This window comes from Cyprinus carpio, chromosome A5 (genome assembly GCF_018340385.1).
Source record: "Cyprinus carpio isolate SPL01 chromosome A5, ASM1834038v1, whole genome shotgun sequence".
Classification (NCBI taxonomy): domain Eukaryota; kingdom Metazoa; phylum Chordata; class Actinopteri; order Cypriniformes; family Cyprinidae; genus Cyprinus; species Cyprinus carpio.
Genome location: NC_056576.1, coordinates 3,724,307 through 3,750,322, shown reverse-complemented (window position 1 = coordinate 3,750,322; position 26,016 = coordinate 3,724,307). Strand labels below are relative to the sequence as shown.

At 33.1% G+C, this 26,016-nt stretch overlaps 1 protein-coding gene across 1 annotated transcript in view; it reads left to right on the top strand.

Moving 5' to 3' along the window:
• Window positions 1-22,763, top strand: part of mcc (MCC regulator of WNT signaling pathway) — a 100,370-nt gene extending 77,607 nt beyond the window's left edge. Inside the window, 8 exon segments of the mRNA XM_042751867.1 lie at window positions 388-488; window positions 2,196-2,379; window positions 6,600-6,712; window positions 12,021-12,142; window positions 14,497-14,715; window positions 19,289-19,380; window positions 19,936-20,058; window positions 22,133-22,763. Coding sequence (XP_042607801.1) covers window positions 388-488; window positions 2,196-2,379; window positions 6,600-6,712; window positions 12,021-12,142; window positions 14,497-14,715; window positions 19,289-19,380; window positions 19,936-20,058; window positions 22,133-22,313 — 1,135 coding nt within the window. The 3' untranslated portion in view covers window positions 22,314-22,763.
• The last annotated feature ends 3,253 nt before the right edge of the window (window positions 22,764-26,016 follow it).

The window sequence follows — 26,016 nt, the reverse complement described above, 5'->3', positions numbered from 1 at the left end:
AATAACCCCGCTTTAAAGCTGGTGTTTGATTTGTTAAAATAAATAAATACCGTGAATTCCACATTCTCAAAAAAAAAAAATTTTTCTCATTAACAAAAAACAATAATACACTCAGAAAAATACACAACACTCACAAAAACGCTGACCACCCGGTTTAGTATACATCAGTCTTTTTTTTTGTGTACTGTGTTCTGATCAGAGACGATGAGACGAACACATTCCAGCATCATGTCTCGACCTGTTTGTGGCTTTTGTTTCCCGTTGAATATTTTTTCAGAAGCTGATGAAGGATCTGCGCTGGCCTCCACATTCCTCCGGAGGAGTGTTTTCATTACCCTGTGTGTGTGTGTGTGTGTGTGTGTGTGTGTGTGTGTGTGTGTGTTGCAGTGAGCAGTGTATCGAGGCGTATGAGCTGCTGCTGGTGCTGGCTGAGAGTGAACAGGGTCTGGTTTTGGGTCAGTTCAGAGCCGCTGGAGTCAGTGCTGTGGGTAAGACACACACACACACACACACACACACACACACACCTAAATCAGGACGTCCCATACACCTCTGTTGTTTTATGCACAGATAAATACATAACCCAAGAATTCCCAAACTTTTTTTTTTTTTTTTCATTTTAAAAATGCTAATTAATTTATTTGATATTTTTATCATTTAATTCTCTTTAAAATGTATAAACCCCAGTTTATGTAACACTGCTATAACTAATCCCTTATAAAACCCCCCACCAACCCCAACTCCCCACCCATTTTAATTGATTTTAGTAATGAAAAGCATGTCTAAATAATTGAAATCATGAAACTTTAACAATTTAATAATTTATGAAACTTTTTACAATAATACAGCCCTCTGAAATGTTTTAATTTTTCAGAAATTCTATTTGCTTTCCCTGAATTCTATTTTCCATTTAAATTTTTCTGGATTCAGTTTTAATGGTTTAATAAAATTTTAGTTATCAAAAAGCATTTTTATTTATTTGAATTCATAAAGCTTTAAAAAATGTGATAGTTTATTAAAATTTTGACAATAATAGTTCCCTATGATTTTTTTTTTAATCAGAAATTCTGTTTTCGGTTTTAATTTTTCTAGATTTATTATTTCATGCAAATTCATTATCAAAAGTGGCAGTGATCAAATGATGGAATAAAACATTAACAGTTCAATCAAATGAAAATTTATCAATTCCTATTATTTTTTTTATTTTTTATTTCATTTTTTTTGGCAAACAAAAGACTGGTTTAAAAAAACATAGAAGAAAAGTTGTGTGGCATTCTTTAAAAAAAAAAAAAATATATATATATATATATATATATATATTAATGTTGCTTTTTCTACTGTAGTGTTATATAGTATTATATTTCTGTCACAATTTCTTCAATTTAAACCAAGACAAAACTGTGCAGAGACATGCAGAACATGCAGACGTCACATTTAATTCATATTTCATCAACTTTACAATATGAAAGTCTGTTTATTTCTGTGAAGCTGCTTGGAAACCGTCTGTATTGTATAAAGCATATAGAGATAAATGTGACTTCATACAGTCGCCTCTCCTTCATCCTCTCTGTTCAGCATCATTTCATATCCTGGTTCTCCTGCGCTTCATTAACCGCTCATGAGTTATTAGTGTAATTAGTTTCTCCGAGTCTCCACACGCCGAACATCTGAACACGTCCACATCGCTGCTGGAGAAATTAAAACTGAATTATTCAATAAAACCGGGTGAATTCAGCATGTCAAGATCTACAGAATCCGTGATCTTAGATTTCCACACAATTCATCTGCCGCAATAATTTATTTCTAAATATTATCTTTGATTATGATTATAATGATCGCTTTCTTTTGATTAGAAATGTGGAAAGAGCTTTGAATAAATGTTGAAATTAATCACAAAGTGTGTAGGGTTTTAATTAGATCATGTTTTCAGCTGAGAGTGTAGTACTTTCAGGTCTGATTAACATATTTTACCATATTGACATCCGGTTGAATAATTACACAGAAATTATGAAAAGGTGTTTATATTCTGTGTGGATCTGAATATACACTCCAGTATGAGATTCTATACAGAATACTGTTATAATGTACCTCCATGGTTTTTAACAGTAGAGCCATCATACTGGATTTATAGTGAATCATTCTGATACGGTATTTTCCTGAGGTTGTGGAATATTTTAACGTATGTGTGATGGCAGGAGAGCAGGCGGGTGAAGAGAGCATCACACAGATCCTGAAGAAAGCTCACGACAGCAGAAAGACGGCAGAAAACGCGGCTAAAGACCTTCTGACGCGACTGGACGGCAGCTGCGGAGCTGCGTTTGCTGTGACCGGCTGCAGCGTTCAGCCCTGGGAGAGCCTCTCATCCAACAGCCACACCAGGTAAACCATCAAAATATTTCATCTTTTTTAGTAAGTGTTTTATTTTGATTGTTGTTATTTTAAAATGATGCATTAATTTAATTATTAGCTTTTAATTAAACTTATGGGAAACTTGTGTTTTATGCACTTCATGTTGTTAATAACAATGAATGGAATACGTTTACTTTCTCTTTGTATTTTTTTATATCAATGTGGTGCAAGATTATATGATTTAAATCAATGTGATAAATGAGTTCGGTCAAGAGTAATCCAAAAGTGGTCTGATTATCCAAAATGTGTAATGGAATAATAAAAAAAAATTAATTAATTAAATAAAGGTATACATAATATATTTTTGTTTATATTATTATAAAAATAATATATTTTAATAAATATATAAAAATATTTATTTTATATATAAACAATTGAAATAAGTGTACTTAAATTTAAAGCAAATGTAAAACAAAAAGAAATCAACTATTTATAAATAATATATTTTTATTTATATTGTATAAAAATATTTTAATAAATATATTTATTTTATACTTAAACATTTGAAATAATTGTACATAAATGTAAAGCATATGTAAAACAAAAAGAAATCAACTATTTATAATAATTATTTCAATTATTTATAAAATATCACATACATAATAGTAGAAATGATTCAATTACATAATAATATAAATAATTCATAAATTATAATTAATTTCACAAACAATAAAAAAAATCACATATATAAAACACACATATCATACACACATAAAAATATATATATATGCTCGTTCCTGTAAATTGATTAAAAATTTAATGGAAACAAACGCTAATAGAAAATATGAAAATTAAAATGAAGGGTTATGAAAGATTATGATGGATTTAATACGACGCTGTCCCTCAAAATGACGGACAATGAGAAAGTCTAAAATGACCTCTGATATAGATTTATATCTATCTATATATATTTATTTGCAGGCACACAAGGTGAGAGTGTTTACTGAAAGGTGTGGGCCGTGACGTGTGTTAATACTTTGACTAGTAGCTGAAAAATATTTATTGAAAATACAGTTAATTATGGATCAATAAAGGACAGCGTCATGGACTCCGGCGGCTGCGAGTGTGTGATTCTGCAGGTCTGGTTTTCATCTGTCTGATGGGCTGTACGCGGTTCTGGTCCAGCGGTTGCCCATGACAACACACTCTCATCCGCGCTGTGTGTGTGTGTGTGTGTGTGTGTGTGTGTGTGTGTGTGCAGGTTCCCATGGGATTTCATTGAGATTCACTGCTGCACAAACGTCAGACCTTAAATTGAGCTGCATGACTTTCTTTCTTCTGTGACATTAGTGATGTATCGGTTAATATGAAAATCAGACTTTAATGCAGAAAACCTCTTAAAACTGACAGATTGATATCTGGGAGGATCGATTATAAGATGACAGTGTTGATCTTCAGATGACAGGTGCTTGCTTAGTTCAGTTTCATAATTAATATGTATTTTAGTATTTCTCATACAGCAGAAATGACAGACACTGGCACACACACGCAGTAACACACACACTCACGCACGCTCACACATACATACTCACTCACACACAAACACACACACACATGCACTCACACACAATCAACTCACATAAACACACAAACACACGCAATCATCTCACTCACACACTCACACACACTCACGCACAGCAAAGGCGCTCTCACACACGAACGCACACACACACATGCACGCACACACGAACGCACGCTCTCACACACATGCACGCACACTCATACTCACTTACACCCACGCACACGCACGCACACACACACTCATTCACACACACACATGCACGCACACTCACACTCACTTACACGCACGCCCGCACACACACACATGCACGCACACACTCACGCACACACACGCACGTGCACACACACTCACACGCACACACACACACACATGCACGCACACTCACACTCACTTACACACACACACGCACGCACGCACGCACACTCACTCACAGTCTCACGCTCACTGTGCACACACGCACGCATTACGCACACATCAACTCACACACACACCACACCACACACTACACACTCTCTCACACACACACACACACACACAACGACACACACCTCACTCTCTCCACACACACACACACACACACACACACCACACACGCGTCTCAGTGAATTGTGCTGATGTCTGGTGTAATTCATCAGAATTTATTGCATGTGACAGCAGGAGGGAGTGAATTGTGCTGATGTCTGGTGTAATTCATCAGACTGCAGCAGCGTTTCATTATTTGAAATGAAAAATAAATGATGTCTGCAGTTACCATTTCACAGCTATTTGCAGTTATTTATGAAATATTTTGTTTATTTCCAATATATATATATATTTATAAAAATAGGTTTTATTATATTTGGCTTATACTAAAGCTATTGGTTCTTTATTTATTTTTTATTTTATTTTATTAGGTTCTGAGTGAAATATATATACTTTTAACCGTAAAATAAATATACTTTTAATCCGTACCATCATCATCCGTGAATCTGGACTGTGTTCTGTTTTTCCGGTTGTTGTTCCTGATGATTATGCTGCAGTGAACGGATGGGATTTCAGGCTCAGTGCAGCTTCTCAAATAACCAGACATTGATTTTTCCCCTCAATCCTCCATTCAGCGCTACAGCGTCTCTAAACCGTGTGCGCTTTCAGATGAGGAGACACGGAGCTGCTCTCCAGCGTTTCACATTTATTCTGACCCTCTTATTGAGTTTTAACGAGACAGGTGTTGAGTCTCCAGGTTTCATTGTTTTACCGCGGTAATCTCGTCCTGCTCATTGATGTCTGTAAATGATTACGAATATCTCTGTTGATGGTGTTCATCGCCGTTAGTCCTGTTATTGTTCTGCTCCACGAAGACCAAATGAGACACACGGATCAGAGTTTAAAAAGAGTGTGTGTGTGTGTGTGTGTGTGTGTGTCAGCAGTGTTTCTGTGCAGATGTGTGTGTGTGTGTGTGTGTGTGTGTGGTTGCTTCATTGTGAGTTGTCATTTCAATTAAATTACTTCGCTAATCTAATAGAGGAGAGATTAAATTCAATCCAATCCACACTCCACACTTCAATCCACCGCTTCATTGGTGATTGTGTTTAGTCTCTCGTTCACGAGACTGATGATGATTTAAAAAATAAAACCGCTGGAGTTCTGTGCAGCGTCGCATCTAAAGTGCTTTCTCTCCCTGAAACTCTGGTCTTCAGTTTGGTGTCTGTGTGTCTGTCGTGAACAGCCCTGGCTTAATAATAATAATAATAATAATAAAGTAATAGATCTTATTGTTTTAAAAATAATTGTAAACATTTATTGTAAAAATGGTTTAAAAAGTAATTTATATGTAATTGACATTTATTGTTATTTAAATAATTATAAACATTTATTGTAAATATAATTAATATTTTTTATTATGATCAAATATAGAGTCGAAATAAGTCTATATAAAAATAAATAATACTTTACTAGTATTGTTATTAAAATCCTTTTAAACAAACATTAATAAACATTCTATTACTAATATTAAAAATAATTTAAAAAATATATTAATTACAACAACAAATTTTTTGTGTTATACATTTTAGAATTACTTTTGTAAAGAACCTATTTACTGAAACTGAAATATTTGATATATAATATTGAAATAATTGGTATCATAAAACAATAATTAATCCTCTTAAACATAATTATAAACATTTATTAATAAACAGTAATAAACACTTTCTTAAAAAACTATAGTAATACAATTAATTATAAAATTATTGTTTTTGTTTTTTATATAATACATTCTATAATTATTTTGTAATAGTTAACATTATTATTATTATTATTCATAATTATTATTTTATCAGTAAATATGTTTTATAATACATGTTTATACTTATTTTATTTATTTATTATTTATTTATTTATGTGTTTGTTTTTTGTTTATTATTAAAAATAAGTATAAATATGTATTATACAGTTTCATGTTTGGCGAAAATAAATAAAATAGTGTTTTATGATTATGGCCATAATAGTTTAATGTGTGTATGAGTGAATCTTTGTTGGTTTACCTGTCTCACCTGCGTGTGTGCGTGTGCGTGTGTGTGTGCATGTGTGTGTGTGTGCGTGTGTGTGTGTGTGCGTGTGCGTGTGTGTGTGCATGTGTGTGTGCGTGTGTGTGTGTGTGTGTGTGTGTGTGTGTGTGTGTGTGTCGCAGCACCACCAGCTCGACGGCCAGCAGCTGTGACACTGATTTCTCCAAAGACGACGAGCAGCGTCTGAAGGACTACGTGCAGCAGCTGAAGAACCGCCGGGCGGCCGTCAAGCTGACCACACATCGACCCGATAACCTACAAATCCAAACCCTCACGCAAACACGCAAAAACCCCTCGACCAGAATAACACAGACCCCAACGCAGAAAACCACGTCCACAAACATAAACTAATACACATCTAAATTACAATACAAAAAGCTTCATGATGATCTAAAAATAATAATAATAATAAATCAAACTACTCTCAGAATGTCTTGATTAGCAATACTTAGTTCATGATTCAAAGTCTGATAAAAATGCTCACCAAGGTTGAATTATTTATTTGATCAAAAATACAGTTAATACAGTGAAATATTATTCCAGTGTTTTCTGTGTGAATCTCTGTTAAAGTGTAATATATTTCTGTGATGTGCAGCTGTATTTTCAGCATCATTACTCCAGTCTTCAGTGTCACATGATCTTCAGAAATCATTCTAATATGATGATCTGCTGCTCGAGAAACATTTCTGATTATTATCAATGTTGCAATTATATAATATATTTAATAATATTATTTGTTACTTGAAACTTTATATTAACTGAAATAAAATATTTAATAAAATAAAATAAAACCAACATTAACTGAAATAAAAATAAAATATTTTATTTATAAAATAGATAAAATAAAATTGATTTCAGCTAGTTGCCAAGGCAACATTTCTCATTTCCATTTAGTTTAAAAGTACTAAAATAACTAAAACTAAATAAACTAAAGCTAAAAATTAAAACTTAAGACATATAAAAAAATGACACAAAAACATAAAAAAAGAATAAAATAATTTTAAATAAAATTAACATAATAAAACTATTAAAAATTAACAAAAACTATAGTAGCCTATCAACTATACTAAAATAACACTGTTTTGAAAACTGTTGTGCTGCTTCATATTTTTTTTTTTTTTTTGTGGAAATATTTTGTGATACATTTTATTTTTCAGGATTCACAGATGAATCGAAAGTTCAGTAGAATCTTTCATAACATTGTAAATGTCTTTATTGCCACTTTAGATCAATTTCATGCATCCTTGATGGATTAAAGTATCCAAAACCATTAAAAAAACAAACATATGAACAGTAATTTAAAATATACAGTATTTTATAATCCATCTGCCATTGACAAACACACATAATGCATCTACTGATACAGTCACACATTATAATGAAGCAAAAGCTGTACGTGAAGACATATAATGCAGCAAAGCTTGGCTAGCGTGTGTGAGTTTAAATCTGTATAAAAAACTAATGAAGAATCTCTTCAATGTGTTTTTCATACGAGTAGCTACAGCAGATTTCCCTCTCTCTCTCTCCCCTTCAGTCCGCTGTCGGTTCTTCATCACACCACCTGCTCGCTCTTGTTTGATCCGTCAGTGACCTTCAGCTTCGGCATTCACAGCAGCGGCGTGTTTGAAATGTGAGATCCGATCGGACGCAAGGAGAGATGATTTAGATATGAACAACTCCGTCAGCTGACATTTCTACAGAAACACTGACACCAGATCAGTGTGAAAGACTCTGAGAATAAATGACCTTCAGAGATTCACTGTATGAAACCCTGGGTCTGAAAATACAAATGCAGTTGCAATATTTGTGTGTTTGGGATTCCCAAACTTTTTTGTCAGCTGAACCTCTTTGAGGCTAACATATTTTCTTGAAGTTTAATGTTTCAGTATTTATTAACAAGTGTAAAATTATTTTTGTTTTAATTTATTTTAAATAAAATATTTAACAAATAAAATATAAAGCAAATAATATTAAATAAATAAAAAATATACAAATAATAATTTTAAAATAATTTATCAATTATTTTCATTTTAATTTATTTAAAAAAAAAAATTTTTAGGAAGTTGTTTATTTTTATTATTTTAAAAAATAAAATAAAAATAATTATTTACAAATAACATATTTGATTTTTATGATGACTATTTTTTTAATGTTTTCATAATATTTCATATTTTTGTTTTTTTTTATTTATTTGAAAAATACATTAAATCTTTAAATTAAATATTTTTTAGATTGTTTTACTTCTGTTTTTTATTCCAAAAATATTTAATATTGTTTCACATTTTCATAATATTTTATATTTTAGTAAGTGTTTTATTTTTATTTTTTAAATATTTGTTTTCATTTATTTCAATGAAAATAGGTCTTCTTTTTATTTTTATTTTTTCAAAACAATTTATTTGAATGTTATTTCAGAAATATTTAATAATATTCACATTTTTCATGTTCCTTTCATATTTCTCATAATATTTCATAATTAATTAATATATTCAACCAACGCCATTTGGGAAAAACCCTGGTATATGGCACTAGAGTTTTTCTTTCTGTGTTTATCTACATGCTTAATTGTTGTGCTTATATTAAGTCAATAGCAAGTCAATGATATAATCATATAATTTGATAAGGAATGCACTAACCCCTCGTCCGTCCAAAGGCGGTTCTTCATTGCTCACAACCGTGCAAGGTTTGATGAGTGGTTATTGTGACCGATCTGGTCGTGAGATGCTTTCAGTGGTGATGTGAGCTGTAGGTCACAGATGTCGGTGTCTTTGTGTTCAGTAAGGAGATGGCGGAGCTGAAGGCGCAGCTGTATCTGCTGGATAGAGAAAGAACGCTCAAGCTGAAGCTGAGCACCACGGGAGGCTCAGGAACAGGCCTATCTAGTGCACATTGAGCATCTGAAGTCTGAGGTGGAGGAACATCAGGAACAGAGACGGCGGTCGCTCAACTCCACCGGCAGCAGCGCTGGAGCAAAAGACAAGAGCGGGAAGGTACGGTACATACAATACAACATACAGCAACATACTGTCAGATGTCTGGTCACATATTCATATGCACATGTGTGAAAAAAACTAAGTGCAAACACCAAGATGCAAATACAGTTTCACACTTTTTTAGTGGAAATATTTTGTAAAATCTCATTTGTTGGCATTTAACTTTTTTGCGCACACTTCCATAAAAAAAATATATAATACTATGACATTATGAACTATTAAAAATGTTTGTGTTTTTATGCTTATTATTTATATACATGTTAAATATTTTTATGTTTTCTATTTGATTATATTTTAAAATGTAATTTTTTCCTGTGATGCAAAACAGTGTTATTTTAGTATCGAGATACTGTTAGTTTTTGTTCATATCTTAAATTAGGTTTTATTTAATATTTTATATTTAATTGTAGTCATAGTTTTAGTAATTGAATTTTGTGTATTTGTCCTTTTTGTTAGTTTTGGTGTTTTTAAATATGACTCTATAATTTTTTATAGACTTTTTCATTTTTTTTTTTTTTTTACTTAGTTATTATTTTCTTTCATTTTTTTTTTAATTAAGTTTTTTTTTTTTTTTTTTTTATTATTATTAAATGTTTAATTTTAGTATTAAAAATTCACCCTAAATTGAAAATGAGAATTGTTGACTTGGCAACTAGCTGTAATGAGATATGGTTTATTACTATTATTAATATTTTATTATTTTGTTTACATGACCCCAAACATTTGCATAAAGATTTGTTGCTATTAAATAAATATTGAAGGAAATATTGTTTTATAATCTATGACTGTATCGTTGAAAACGTTTATCAGCAGAGAGTCTCGTCTGTCTGTAAGATGTGAGACAGGTACAAACACACCGTACCTATCCATCTGTCTGTCATCCATCTGTCATCTTAGCAAGCTAGGGTTCGGTGCTATACTAACTGAGATTCTGTCATGGCACTTGTATACCGTTGTTGTTCTCATCTCTTTGGTCCTGATTTGCTTCTATTGTTTCCATTGTATATCGCTTTGATAAAAGTCGGTGTGCGGTTTGACTAAATGATACTGTAAATTGAATGTAAATCTGTCAGTCCCTATGGCTGTCCGTACCGTCTCTGGCCGCTATCTTCTGTCTGTCCATTCCATGGATGTCTGTCCATCTGTCTCTCGTGTCCGCCTGTTAGTCTGTCCATCTGTCAGTCTGTCCATCTGTCTGATGTCTATCTGTTCGTCTTCTGTCCATCTGGTCAGTCTGTCCATCTGTCTGATGTCTATCTGTCTGTCTGTCCATCTGTCTGATCATTGTGATTGTGTTTAGTCTCGTTCACACTGAAGATGATTTAAACCGCTGGAGTCTAATTTGTGATTGTGTTTAGTCTCGTTCACACTGATGATGATTTAAACCGCTGGAGTCTGTGCAGCGTCGCATCTAAAGTGCTTTCTCTCCCTGAACTCTGGTCTGTCAGTTTGTGTCTGCCGTGAACAGCCCTGGCTTAATAAATAATAATAGTAATAGATTTTATTGTTTTTAAAATAATTTTAAACATTTATTGTAAAAATGGTTTAAAGTAATTTATAGTAATACATTTATTGTTATTTAAATAATTATAAACATTTATTGTAAATATAATTAATATTTTTTATTATGATCAAATATAGAGTAAAATAAGTCTATAATAAAATAAATAATAATTACTATTATTGTTAGTAAAATCCTTTTTAAACAAACATTAATAAACATTCTATTACTAATATTAAAAATAATTTAAAAAATATATTAATTACAACAACAAATTTTTTGTGTTATACATTTTAGAATTACTTTGTAATAACATTTACTGAAATATTTGATATATAATTATTGAAATAATTGGTATCATAAAAAATAATTAATCCTCTTAAAATAATTATAAACATTTATTATAAAAAGTAATAAACACTCTTAAAAATATTAATACAATTAATTATAAAATTATTGTTGTTGTTTTTTTATATAATACATTCTATAATTATTTTGTAATAGTTAACATTATTATTATTATTATTCATAATTATTATTTTATCAGTAAATATGTTTTATAATACATGTTTATACTTATTTATTTATTTATTATATTATTTATTATGTGTTTGTTTTTTGTTTATTATTAAAACATAAGTATAAATAGGTTATTATACAGTTTCATGTTTGGCGAAAATAAATAAATAGGGTTTTAGATTATGGCCATAATAGTTTTAATGTGTGTATGAGTGAATCTTTGTTGGTTTACCGTCGCACCTGCGTGTGTGGTGTTGCGTGTGTTGTGTGCATGTGTGTGTGTGTGCGTGTGTGTGTGCTGTGTGTGTTCTGTGCGTGTGATAGTGGTGTGTGTCAATGTGTGTCGTGGACTGGTGTGTGTGTGGCTGTGTGTGTGTGTGTGTGTGTGTGTGTGCTGTTTCGCCAGCAACGCCACCAGCTCGACGGCCAGCAGCTGTGACACTGATTTCTCCAAAGACGACGAGCAGCGTCTGAAGGACTACGTGCAGCACGAGCTGCAAGAACGATCCGGGCGGGCCGTTCAAGCTGACCATGCTGGGAGCTGGAGAGCGTCCACATCGACCCGCTGAGCTACGACGTCAAACCCCGCGGAGACTCGCAGAGACTCGACCTGGAGAACGCCGTGCTCATGCAGGAGCTCATGGCCATGAAGGTACAGTACGACACGCTTCATGATGATCTAAAAATAATAATAATAATAAATCAAACTACTCTCAGAATGTCTTGATTAGCAATACTTAGTTCATGAAACAAACTCACAAAAAATGCCTCACAGGTTGGCATTATTTATTTGATCAAAAATACAGTTAATACAGTGAAATATATTATTCCCGTGTTTTCTGTTTCGGTGTGATCTCTGTTAAAGTGTAATACTATTTCTGTGATGTGCAGCTGTATTTTCAGCATCATTACTCCAGTTCTTCAGTGTCACATGCATCTTCAGGAGCAATCATTCTAATATGCGGATTTGCTGCTCGAGAAGACATTTCTGATTATTCATCAATGTTGCAATTATCTCATAAAATTTTATTAATAAAATAATTGTTACTTGAAACTTTACATTAACTGAAATAAAATATTTAATAAAATAAAATAGAACCACATTAACTGAAATAAAAATAAAATATTTTATTTATAAAAAAGATAAAATAAAATTGATTTCAGCTAGTTGCCAAGGCAACATTTCTCATTTCCATTTAGTTTAAAAGTACTAAAATAACTAAAACACTAAATAACTAAGCTAAAAGTTAAAACTTAAGACATATAAAAAAAATGACACAAAAACATAAAAAAGAATAAAATTATTTAAATAAAATTAACATCATAAAACTATAGGTAAAAATTAACAAAACTATCAGTAGCCTATCAACTATACTAAAATAACACTGTTTTGAAAACTGTTGTGCTGCTTCATATTTTGGTTTTTGTGGAAATATTTTGTGATACATTTTATTTTTCAGGATTCACAGATGAATCGAAAGTTCAGTAGAATCTTTCATAACATTGTAAATGTCTTTATTGCCGCTTTAGATCAATTTCATGCATCCTTGATGGATTAAAGTATCCATTCCCTTAAAAAAATATATATATAAAATTATTGTGATCCCAAACTTTTGAATAGTAATTTAAAATATACATATCAGTATTTTATAATCCATCTGCCATTGACAAACACACATAATGCATCTACTGATACAGTCACACATTATAATGAAGCAAAAGCTGTACGTGTGTAGTTTAAATCTGTAAAATGAAGCTCTCTTCATGTGTTTATAGAGTAGCTACAGCAGATTTCTCTCTCCGTTCAGTCTGCTGTCTTTATCCATCAGTGACCTTCAGCTTCAGCATTCGCAGCAGCGGCGTGTTCAAAATCTGAAATCACATCAGCACCCAAGTATAAAATATTAAAACAAAAACAACGCAAGGAGAGATGATTTAGATATGAACAACTCCGTCAGCTGACATTTCTACAGAAACACTGACACCAGATCAGTGTGAAAGACTCTGAGAATAAATGACCTTCAGAGATTCACTGTATAAAACAATGTTTCAAAAAAATACAAATGCAGTTGCAATATTTGTGTGTTTGGGATTCCCAAACTTTTTTGTCAGCTGAACCTCTTTGAGCTAACATATTTTCTTGAAGTTAATGTTTCAAGTATTTATTAACACGTTCACATGTTCACGGTTCTCTGATCATGTGACATGCAGGTAAACAAATAAAATATTTAGACTTTTTTAGTAATTATTTTGTTTTTATTTTTCAATTATTTTCATTTTAATTTATTTAAAAAAAAAAATTTTTAGGAAGTGTTTTATTTTTATTATTTTAAAATAAAATAAAAATAATTATTTTAAAATAACATATTTATTTTTATGAATATTTTTAATGTTTTCATAATATTTCATATTTTTTGTTTATTTTATTTGAAAATAATTAAATCTTTTAAATTAAATATTTTTTATTGTTTTATTCTGTTTTTTATTCAAAAATATTTAATATTGTTCACATTTTTCATAATATTTTATATTTTAGTAAGTGTTTTATTTTTATTTTTTAAATATTTGTTTCTTTTTATTAATTAAAAAATTTCTTAATAATATATTTGAAATTTAAAACAAAAAAATTTAATATAATTCAAAAAATATCAAATACAATTCACACTTCCATGTTCCTTTCATATTTCTCATAATATTTCATAATTAATTAATATTAATTCAACAGCCATTTGGGAAACCCTGGTATATGCAATAGAGTTTTTCTTGTGTTTATATACATGCTTAGATATTGTGCTTATATAAGTCAATATAAGTCAATATATAAGTCAATATAATTTGATAAGAATGCACTAAACCCCTCGTACCGTCCAGGCGGTTCTTCATTGCATCAAACAAACCGTGTCAAGGTTTGATGAGTGTGTGATTGTGAACCGTATCTGAGTCGTGAGATGCTTTCAGCGGTGATGTGGAGCTGTAGGTCACAGATGTCTGTGTCTGTGTGTTCAGGAGGAGATGGCGGAGCTGAAGGCGCAGCTGTATCTGCTGGAGAAGGAGAAGAAAGCTCTGGAGCTGAAGCTGAGCACACGGGAGGCTCAGGAACAGGCCTATCTAGTGCACATGCATCTGAAGTCTGAGGTGGAGGAACATCAGGAACAGAGACGGCGGTCGCTTCAACCCTCCACCGGCAGCAGCGCTGGAGCAAAACGACAAGAGCGGGAAGGTACGGTACATACACATTACAACATACAGCACCATACGTCAGATGTTGGTCACATTATTCATATGCACATGTGTGAAAAAAACTAAGTGCAAACACCAAGATGCAAATACAGTTTCACACTTTTTTAGTGGAAATATTTTGTAAAATCTCATTTGTTGGCATTTAACTTTTTTGCGCACACTTCCATAAAAAAAATATATAATACTATGACATTATGAACTATTAAAAATGTTTGTGTTTTTATGCTTATTATTTATATACATGAAAAATACTTCAATCTTCTCTATCTCAATTAAATTTTAAAAAAAAAAAATATCCATATACAGTTAAACAGTGTTATTTTAGTATCGAGATACTGTTAGTTTTTGTTCATATCTTAAATTAGGTTTATTTAATATTTTATATTTAATTGTAGTCATAGTTTTAGTAATTGAATTTTGTGTATTTGTCCTTTTTGTTAGTTTTTGTGTGTTTTAAATATGACTCTATAATTTTTTTATAGACTTTTCATTTTTTTTTTTTTTTTACTTAGTTATTATTTTCCTTTCATTGTTTTTTAAGTTTTTTTTTTTTTTTTTATTATTATTAAATGTTTAATTTAGTATTAAAAATTCACCCTAAATTGAAAATGAGAATTGTTGACTTGGCAACTAGCTGTAATGAGATATGGGTTTATTACTATTATTAATATTTTTTATTTTGTTTACATGACCCCAAAACATTTGCATAAATGATTTGTTGCTATTAAATAAATATTGAAGGAAATAATTGTTTTATAATCTATGACTGTATCGCGTTGAAAACGTTTATCAGCAGAGAGTCTCGTCTGTCTGTAAGATGTGAGACAGGTACAAACACACCGTACCTATCCATCTGTCTGTCCGTCCATTCATCCATCTGTAGCATAGCTACGGGTTCTGTGCTAGACTAACTGAGATTTGTCATGGCACTTGTATACCGTTGTTGTTCTCTCGTTGGTCTGATTGCTTCTATTGTTCTCATTTGTATATCGCTTTGGATAAAAGCGTCTACTAAATGATTACATGTAAATTGAATGTAAATCTGTCTGTCTGATGTCTGTCCGTCCGTCTCTGTCTGCTATCCTTCTGTCTGTCCATCCATGATGTCTGTCCATCTGTCTCTCTGTCCGTCTGTTAGTCTGTCCATCTGTCAGTCTGTCCATCTGTCTGATGTCTATCTGTCTGTCTGTCCATCTGTCAGTCTGTCCATCTGTCTGATGTCTATCTGTCTGTCTGTCCATCTGTCTGATGTCTATCTGTCTGTCTGTCTGTCCATCCGTCCGTCTCTCTGTCTGCTGTCTGTCCGTCCATGATGTCTGTCAGTCCATCCATCCATCTGTCTGTATCTGTCTGGTGTCAGTCTATCTATCTGTTTGCTGTCTGTCTGTCCGTCTCTCTGTCTGCTGCAGTGTTCATTTTGACAGCAACTTTTGATTTAGTTTTAGTCATAGTCTTTTGACTAAAATGCCATTTAGTTTTAGTTATATTTTATACATCTGATTTTTTTGTTTTAGTCGACTAAGGACTGCTGTCCCTTTAAAACCGGATACACGGATGCAATGTACTGATATACGTCCAATATTCTCCCAACTGTTTGTTCACATAAGACAAAACCGAGTGTGTTTACGTGAATACTCGTCAAAACAGACAATTCAACATCATTTTGTCTGTATTTCTCCGTTCATGAGACGTGAAAGAGTACTCGTGGTCTGTGTGAGAGGCACTCAGAAAATCGGACCAAATTGAGTTCTCTTTTGTGTTGTCAGATTTACCAATATGTCTGCTCTTCTCTTACTCCCAGATATCAACATTTTTGTATGTTTTATGAAACGTGCAGCAAGTGTATTTTAGCTTATGTCTCGCGGGATAATGTGTACGCATCTAACCTAACCATGCAGCAGATCCGTTCTGAACAAATCTCTTCCCAAATCGTACCTCCCTAACATTTTCGTCTTGCTTTTATTCGTTCAGGAAAATGTCAATAGATTTTCCTCATAGTTTCTGTCATTCAAAACAAGTTTTAGTTAGTCATCGTCTCGTTTTCGATTGTGCAAAAATATTGTTGATGAAAATTATGAAGAAAATTATTCGTCAGCAAAATGAACACTGATTTGCTGTCCATCTGTCTGTCCGCCCGTCTATCTGTCTCTGTCCATCCATGATGTCTGTCCATCCGTCCATCCATCTGTCTGTGTCAGTCTGTCCATCCATCTCTCTGTCTGCTCTCTGTCTGTCAGTCCATCCATCTGTCTGTATCTGATGTCTGTCCGTCAGTCACTCTGTCTGCTGTCCATCTGTCTGTCCGCCCGTCTATCTGTCTGTCTGTCCGTCCATCCATCTGTCTGTGTGTCAGTCTGTCCATCCATCTCCCCTTCCTCTCTCTTCATTCCTGTCAGTCCATCCATCTGTCTGTATCTGATGTCTGTCCGTCAGTCACTCTGTCTGCTGTCCATCTGTCTGTCCATGATGACTGTCCACCCGTCTATCTGTCTGTCAATCCGCCCATCCATCTGTATCTGTCTGATGTCTGTCCGCCCATGATGTCTGTCTGTCTGTATCTGTCTGTCTGATGTCTGTCCGTCTCTCTTTCTGTTTGCTGTCTGTCCGTCTATGATGTCTGTCCATCTGCCTGTATCTGTTTGTCCGTCCATCCGTCAGTCTATCTGTCTGTCTGTCAGTCTGTCCATTAATGTCTCATCAGTCTATCTGTCTGTCTGTCTGTCTGTCCATAATGTCTGTCCATCCGTCTCACTGTCAGTCCATCCATCTGTTTGTATCTTTCTGATGTATGTCTGTCTGTCACTCTGTCTGCTTTCCATCTGTCTGTCCATCCATCTGTCTGTATCTGTCTGTCTGTTGGTCCATCTGTCTGCTGTCCATCCATGATGTCTGTCCGTCCATCTCTCTGTCTGACTGATGTCTGTCTGTCCATCTATCTGTCTGCTGTCTGTCCATCCATGATGTCTGTCTGTCTTTCCATCTGTCTCTCTGTCTGCTGTCCATCTGTCTGTCCATCCGTCTATCAGTCTGCTGTCCATTCGCCCATGATGTCTGTCTGTCCGTCTGTTTCTCTGTCTGCTGTCCATCTGTCTGTCCATCCGTCTATCGGTCTGCTGTCCATCCATGATGTCTGTCCATCCGTCTCGCTGTCTGCTGTCCATCTGTCTGTCCGTCCATCTACCTGTCTGTCTGTCCATCCATCTCTCTGTGTGCTGTCCGTTTGTCTGTCCTTCCATCCATCTGTCTGATGTCTGTCCTTCAGTCTGTCTTTCTATGCATGTCTCCAGCAGCAGCTCATGTGAATTATTGATGAGTATCTTCTCTCGCTCTCTCGCTCTCTCTGTTTCAATCGATTGCTCTGCTCTGTTCTCGTGTCTCTGCTGTGAAAGCATCCCATCTGTGGGTGTGAGAGCGGGTTCAACTGCTGTCTAACTCACCTGTGCTGCGCAGGCGTCTGCGTTACACGTGATGTTCTCTTACTGTCTCTGCAGATCCCAGAACGCCTCATCAAACCTGTGACCTTGGCATTGCTAGCGCAGCGCTCTACTGTACACATAATCCTCTTTATCTATAAGCACCAGATAAAATTCATTTGTTTTTAATAAGAATTTGTTATGATAGTTGCATTTACGTTTATGCATTTAACAGACACTTTTATCAAAAGCAGCTTGCAATAGAGGAATGTAGACAATTGGTTCATGCATTCCCTGGAATCGAACCCATGACCTTGGTGTTGCTAGCGCCATGATTTACTGTTTGAGATTCAGGAATACAATTACACTTGCATTATTAGGTAAACATGTCTGCTTATCAAATAAATAAACTGACATGAAATATTGGTTCATTACATTAGAAGAATGAGTATGAAACTAGGATTTATTTCAGTGGCTCTCAGATGGCCTCAACATGACTTAAAATTAAGTAAAAAAAAAAAGTGAAAACAACAAAAAATTTTAGTAATTTAATAATGCATTATTGTCATGTTTCTATTTAGCTTTGATTTATTTTTATTTCAGTTTTAATAAGTTTTGTACTTCAACTTATTTCAGAAAATATTTTTTTACGTTTGTTTTTTTCTTTTTTTTTCTTTATTTTATGTTTTTTGACATGTCAGTTTAGCTTTATTTTATTTTTTTGTTTATTTTTAGTTGTTTACTACTTCAGCTTATTTCAGTTACTTGCCAAGGCTGTTTCTGATGTTTCAAAGGTTTTCCATGTTTACGTTTTTCATGTAATATTTATATTTAATTTTGTTGTGTGCGTTTGGTTTTTTTGTTGTTGTTGTTTTTGTTTGTTTGTTTTTTTATATTTCTGTTTAGTTTTAGTAAATTTAATACTTAAACTAATTTGAGTTAAATATACAAATAACATGATTTGCATAAAATTTGCTGTGAAACTTTCATAAATATTGAAGGAAACAGTGATTAGACAGTAAATTTTGATTGTGTTATATTTGGCTATTATATGTTAATGAGCTCTTGGTTCTGAAAAACTAAATGCAGACACATAAATCTGTAGTATCTGATTGACTTCTGTCTTTCTGTCTGTCTGTCTGCAGGACTCTGGTGATTCTCCAGCGATCAGTCTGTCGGATCTGAGGAGTCTGAGCGACAGCGACCTCGCGGCGGAGCTCACCAGTGCCCTCAGGAGGTCAGTTACTGTTAAACCTCTGAACATGACACATCAAATAATAGCCAGCATTTTTTTTTTTTTAGTATCATATTTGATCATCAGGCTTTTCTGGCTCATATAGTCTGATACAGTGAGAAAATGGAGGGAAGACTGCTCAGTTTTATTCAGAGACTCAAACTGAGCACAGTACAGTAGAGCAAATGCTGACATAAAATGCTATAAATATCAGCGGTCGCTCTATATCTGCAGTAATGTGTCTCAGTGAGATGAGATGTAAATGATCCAAACATATAATGCAGTGATTGAGAGATGAAGAAATAAAGGCTCCTCAGAAGATGTGAGATGTTCTGGAGGCTTGTGAAGATCATTCCTCCGCTGAGGAACAGTGAAAGTAAAGCTCATGGAAACAAACGCTCCTCAAAAGATCCTGAGGATCAGATCTGAGACTCTAAAACATGATTGATGGAGAATCAAGTAAAGCTGAGCTGCTTCAGTCCAGTAAGAGTTCATCTGGAGATATTACTGCAGTTATATAGTTTGTGACGTGTGTGTGTGTGTGTGTGTGTGTTCCAGAGAGAAGAAGCTGAAGGGTCGTGTTCAGGAGTTGGTCGCGGCTTTAGAAAGACTCACTAAGAGCAGTGAAGTCAGACATCAGCAGTCAGCGGAGTTCGTTAACGACCTTAAACGAGCCAACAGGTACCACACACACACACACACACACACACACACACACACACACACACACAGCTCAAATGTGTGCTTTGATTTGAAAATGTACCATCATGACAGGATCCAGTGCAGCTGTGTGTGTGTGTGCATCATCTTCTGTGTTCAGCTGAGTGTCTCCTCCTGCTGGTCACATCGCAGCATCAGGAGCTCTAACTCTCACTGAACACTCTTACTGCACACGGGACATCACTGCTGAATACATGTTTGCGTTTAACATAGCTATTTTAGTCTTATTTATATATTATTAGAGTATTTATTAATGTTTTGAATAAGCTTTTATTTTTATATTTTCGGTTTTAATTTTAAAAATTTTAAATTTTCTTATGTGCCTTTTGTGGTTTTTTTTCCCCCCAATATTTTTATTAAGCTTTTTAGACATTTTAGACTTAACACTTTAGATATTTTTTTTTATTTTATTTTGTATTTTATGTGCTTTTGTCATTTTTATATATATATATATATTTTTTTTTTTTTTTAATTTATATATATTTTTTATTTTAGCTTTATTTTTATTTCAGTTTTCATTTTAGTAATTTTAGTACGTCATCTTATTTCAATTAGTATCTAAGTTGAAGTTTTTTATTTTATTGCAGTTTTATATTTCTATATAGCTTTATTTATTTTTTAATCTCATTTTAGTGTAATTTAGTAACTTCAACTTATTTAACTTAGTTGCCAAGACAAGGTTTCTAAATTTGTATCATTATTGTGTTGTTGTTTTTCATTTCTTTTAATTTTCTTTTAATTTAGTTTTTCATTTAGCTTTAATTTTTTTCAGTTTTAGGTTTAGTAAATTTTTTGTATTTTACATATTTTTTCCAACTTAAATTTGTTTATATTTGTTTTTAGCTTTAATCTATATTTATTTGAGTTTCAGTTTTAGTAATTTTAGTACTTAAACATATTTCAGTGAGGTGCCAAGGCAATGTTTTTGATGTTCATAAAGTTTTTATTTCAGTGAACTATAACTAGGTAGATGAATAGTAATAACGGAGTCGAGCCGGGAAGTTAAAAGCTGTTGTGTTTGTATCCCGCAGTAATAATGGTGGCGGCGTACGAGAAAAGCCAAGAAGAAGCACCAGAACAAGTGAAGAAGCTGGAGTCTCAGATGATGGCGATGGTGGAGCGTCACGAGACGCAGGGTGCGGATGCTCTGAAACAGCGCATCGCTCTTCTGGAGGAGGAGACGTCTCGCCCGCACACCAGCGAGACCTCGCTCTGAGCCCAGTCTCTCACTGCAGAGTCACCGAACCTCGGGACAAACATGATGCTCACAAACCGTTAGGACTCCGTTCTTCTGAGGAACTCAAAAAGAAGACGTTTCTCAGGATGTTCACGCTGCTCTTTCACACACAACAGCGACTGTCAAGCTACAAAAATCATCATTAAACCGTGACACGACGGGCTCAAACGTGCTCGGTTTTGTTCGTTTTTTTCCAATTCTCAATTATGAGGGTTCACCGTTTTTAGCTTTACTAGTCGAACCCGCTAATGTGATGACATGAACACGCCATGAATCCTCATAATTATTCATAATCTCAGAATGAGAAGTACAGCAGCACAGACTCGTTGAAGTTTTTAATTTTATTTTATGCAGTTTTATATTTCTATATAGCTTTATTTATTTTTTAATCTCATTTTAGTGTAATTTAGTAACTTCAACTTATTTAACTTAGTTGCCAAGACAAGGTTTCTAAATTTGTATCATTATTGTTGTTGTTGTTTTTCATTTCTTTTAATTTTCTTTTAATTTAGTTTTTCATTTAGCTTTAATTTTTTTCAGTTTTAGGTTTAGTAAATTTTTTGTATTTTACATATTTTTTCCAACTTAAATTTGTTTATCTTTTGTTTTTAGCTTTAATCTATATTTATTTGAGTTTCAGTTTTAGTAATTTTAGTACTTAAACATATTTCAGTGAGGTGCCAAGGCAATGTTTTTGATGTTCATAAAGTTTTTATTTCAGTGAACTATAACTAGGTAGATGAATAGTAATAACGGAGTCGAGCAGGAAGTTAAAGCTGTTGTGTTTGTATCCCGCAGTAATCTGGTGGCGGCGTACGAGAAAGCCAAGAAGAAGCACCAGAACAAGCTGAAGAAGCTGGAGTCTCAGATGATGGCGATGGTGGAGCGTCACGAGACGCAGGTGCGGATGCTGAAACAGCGCATCGCTCTTCTGGAGGAGGAGACGTCTCGCCCGCACACCAGCGAGACCTCGCTCTGAGCCCAGTCTCTCACTGCAGAGTCACCGAACCCTCGGGACAAACATGATGCTCACAAACCGTAGGACTCCGTTCTTCTGAGGAACTCAAAAGAAGACGTTTCTCAGGATGTTCACGCTGCTCTTTCACACACAACAGCGACTGTCAAGCTACAAAAATCATCATTAAACCGTGACACGACGGCTCAAACGTGCTCGGTTTTGTTCGTTTTTCCAATTCTCAATTATGAGGTTCACCGTTTTTATGCTTTTACTAGTCGAACCCGCTAATTGTGATGACATGAACACGCCATGAATCCTCATAATTATTCATAATCTCAGAATGAGAAGTACAGCAGCACAGACTCACCGGTAGCTGGTTTTGTTCACTTATTATATTTCATAATCGTACAGTGTAGAGGAATACAGTTTTGAGCAATACATGAGAACGAGGTTTAAACTCATCCTCAATTCTGTCATTATTTACTCGGTTTCTTAATATCTGTGCTCAGTTTATAATCCAGATTGGACAAATTTAAGCTTTATGATCAATATGTGATGAATTATGAGTTATTAATTTGATAAAACACCACTTAGACAAACTTTAATCGGCTGATGAGATGTTAAACAATCGTTATAAGATCTGTGTATTATTGTATTGGTAACACTTTACAATAAAGTCTCATTTATTAACATTCATTAACTATAATGAACTAAAAATGAAAAGTTGTTCATTTTTTATATTAGTGTAGTGCATTAATGTTAACAGATGCAACTTTAGATTTTTATAATATTAATAAATGTTTAAATTAATTTGAACTAAGATGGATGCTTTAGAAGTATTTTTATTGTTTGTTTAAATACTGTACTTAACGTATGTAACAAATGAAACCTTAATGTTAAGTGTTTCCAATTTATCATCAAAATAGAATTATTTTTTGTAAGATTTCAGTGTCATAATTACACATTTGCAGTTTTTTTTAGATATATTTAGGATCTTTTGCACTAATCATTGCATTAATTACATTAATCAATAAAAACATTTAATTTATACACATGAGAAATAATGTTTTTTTTTTTGTTGTTTTTTTTAGAATAACATGCTCTGATGCATCCTGCAAAAAACAATAATAATAAAACTTTATTTTATAGCGCCTTTAAAAGTTGCAAAAAAAATTTAAAACATACAGCAAAACAATTTAAGAATAATATAAAATGAAAACAATCACTACTCTGAAAAAGTGAGTTTTAAGAGAATTAAAAACTAAAATTTTGATAAATTCTTTAAAAAAAAAAATTAAATAAAATATCTAAAAATTTTCCAAGTGGGAAAAAAAATAATTTTCTAATATTTTCTAAAAGTTTTATTTAATTTTTCATGCTGGAAATATGATGACAGAATCTTCATTTTGTGTGAAATCTTGCTTCAGCCTTCATGTTGTGTTTGTTTTTACCAGAGGAATGTACCGTCACAATATCACCAGATCTCTCATTTCAGTTTATGCGAGCCTGATCTTCATCACGTCCAGCGTCCTCCTGGAGGACCGTCTGGGTGACCGCATCACCACATTGCCTTCAACAGACGAGTATTTATTTCCCCTCTCAAACTCACGGATCCCGCGCTCCTGGTTTACAGATGATCCTGCCACTGTTTACACGCTTGAGCTCCAAAGCTGTGCATCACAAACAGATCTAGTGAAGCTGGCGATTATGCATAAACGGCTTTCATTCATATTTATCAATTATGAGACTGACTTTCAAGTGATTCTGGTTCATGGTGAAATATTCAATGCAATAGAAATGCTTTCCTCTCATTCGAGTACCGATCGGCCCACAGAAAGAGGCACTGTTAAAGGAATAATTCTCCTAAAAATTAAAAACGGACGAAAATGTATTCACCCTGAGGCCATCCGAGATTAGCATGAGTTTGTTTCTTCATCAGATTTGGAGAAAAGTAGCATTGCATCATTTGATCACCAATGGATGTGAATGGGTGCCGTCAGAACGAGAGTCCAAACAGCTGATAAAAACATCACAATAATCCACAGCACTCCAGTCCATCAGTTAACATCTGGAGTATGTTTAGAAGAAGAAAAAAAAATTCAGACCAGAACACACTTTCACTGGAGGAAGTGTTATTATGGATTATAGATTTTAGTTAAAAACGTCTTAATGCTGGATTTGTTTCATCTTTTGTCTTCTCCAGATGTTAACTGATGGACTGGAGTGCTGTGGATTACTTGTGGATTATTGTGATGTTTTTATCAGCTGTTTGGACTCTCATTCTGACGGCACCCATTCACTTCCATTGTTGATCAAATGATGCAATGCTACATTTCTCCAAATCTGATAAACAAACAAACTCACCCTAATCTTTGATGGTCTGAGGATCAGCACATTTACAGCACATTTTCATTTTTATGTGAACTACTTTTTAATGTGAACAAGCGTTTAATTCAATAATCCTCTATTCATTATGCCGTTTTACTGATTTGATCTGTGACTTCATGCTGGACGATCAAATCTCAGTGACTGATTTACATTTCCATGGTCTTTCTTTGTGCATCGGTTAATAAAGGAGTGAACAGAAGGATTGATTATGAGATGTTTATAGACGTTAACACCTTCCTTTCATCAGAAGTATATTCGTATCCATTTTAAACGATGGGCGGAGAAACTATAAAGGGTTTGTGAATTGTACTTAATTTGCACAGATCTGTTTATGAATCAAATTTTTGCAATCATTTTGTTTTATTTTAATACAGAATGTATTTGTTTATATAATAAAGAAATAATGCAACACTTCATGACTGGAGCCATTAACATTTTGACTATTGCCAGACTTTCATTTACTCATTTTTATTCCAGATTGAAATATTAAACAAAGAAATGTAGGTTCGTTGATTGAATGGTGAAAAGTTATTAGTGTCATGAACATTACAAAGAAAGAAACTTTTTTCACTTCAAACAAGCATGTTCCACGTGCAAACGTTAAATCTCAAATATTTTCTTAAGATGAAAGTTCTTCACAATTACTCAAATTTTAAAAACATCTATTAAATTCTCAAAAAAATTAAAAACTAAAAAATTTTTTTAACATTTTATTGTAAATATTTTAAGTTCATCTTTTAAATTCTGAAATATTTTATGTTAAGTTTTCAAATTTTCTCAAGAACATTAAAGTTCTTGAATATTTGCTTAACATTTTTTTGTTTTTTTATTGTAAATATTTTAAGTTCTTTTAAATTCTGAAATATTTTATAAATTAAGTTTTCAAATATTTTCTTAACATTGTTAAATATTTTTCTAAGAATATCCAAGTTCTCAAATGATTTCTTAAAAACAGTTAAGTTCTTGAATATTTTAAGAACATCTTAAGTTCTCAGTTTCTAAAGTTATCTTTTTTAAAAGTCAGTTCTGCAATATTTTAAGATCATTTTTAATTAAATATTTTTTAGTTTTTTTATTGCAAATAAGTACATCCATCCATCAAACAAAAAATTTAAAATTATTAATATTACTTAAAATGTTTTTCTAAGTTTTCAAATATTTTAACATTTTCAAATATTTTTCTAAGAACAACTTAAGTTCTCAATTTCTAAAGCTCTCTTTTTAATTCAGTTCTCCAATATTTTCTGAAGATGATTTTAAGTTCTCAAATATTTTCCTAACAAACATTCTTCAGTATTTTTCTAGTTCTCAAATATTTTCTTAAGAACATTTAAGT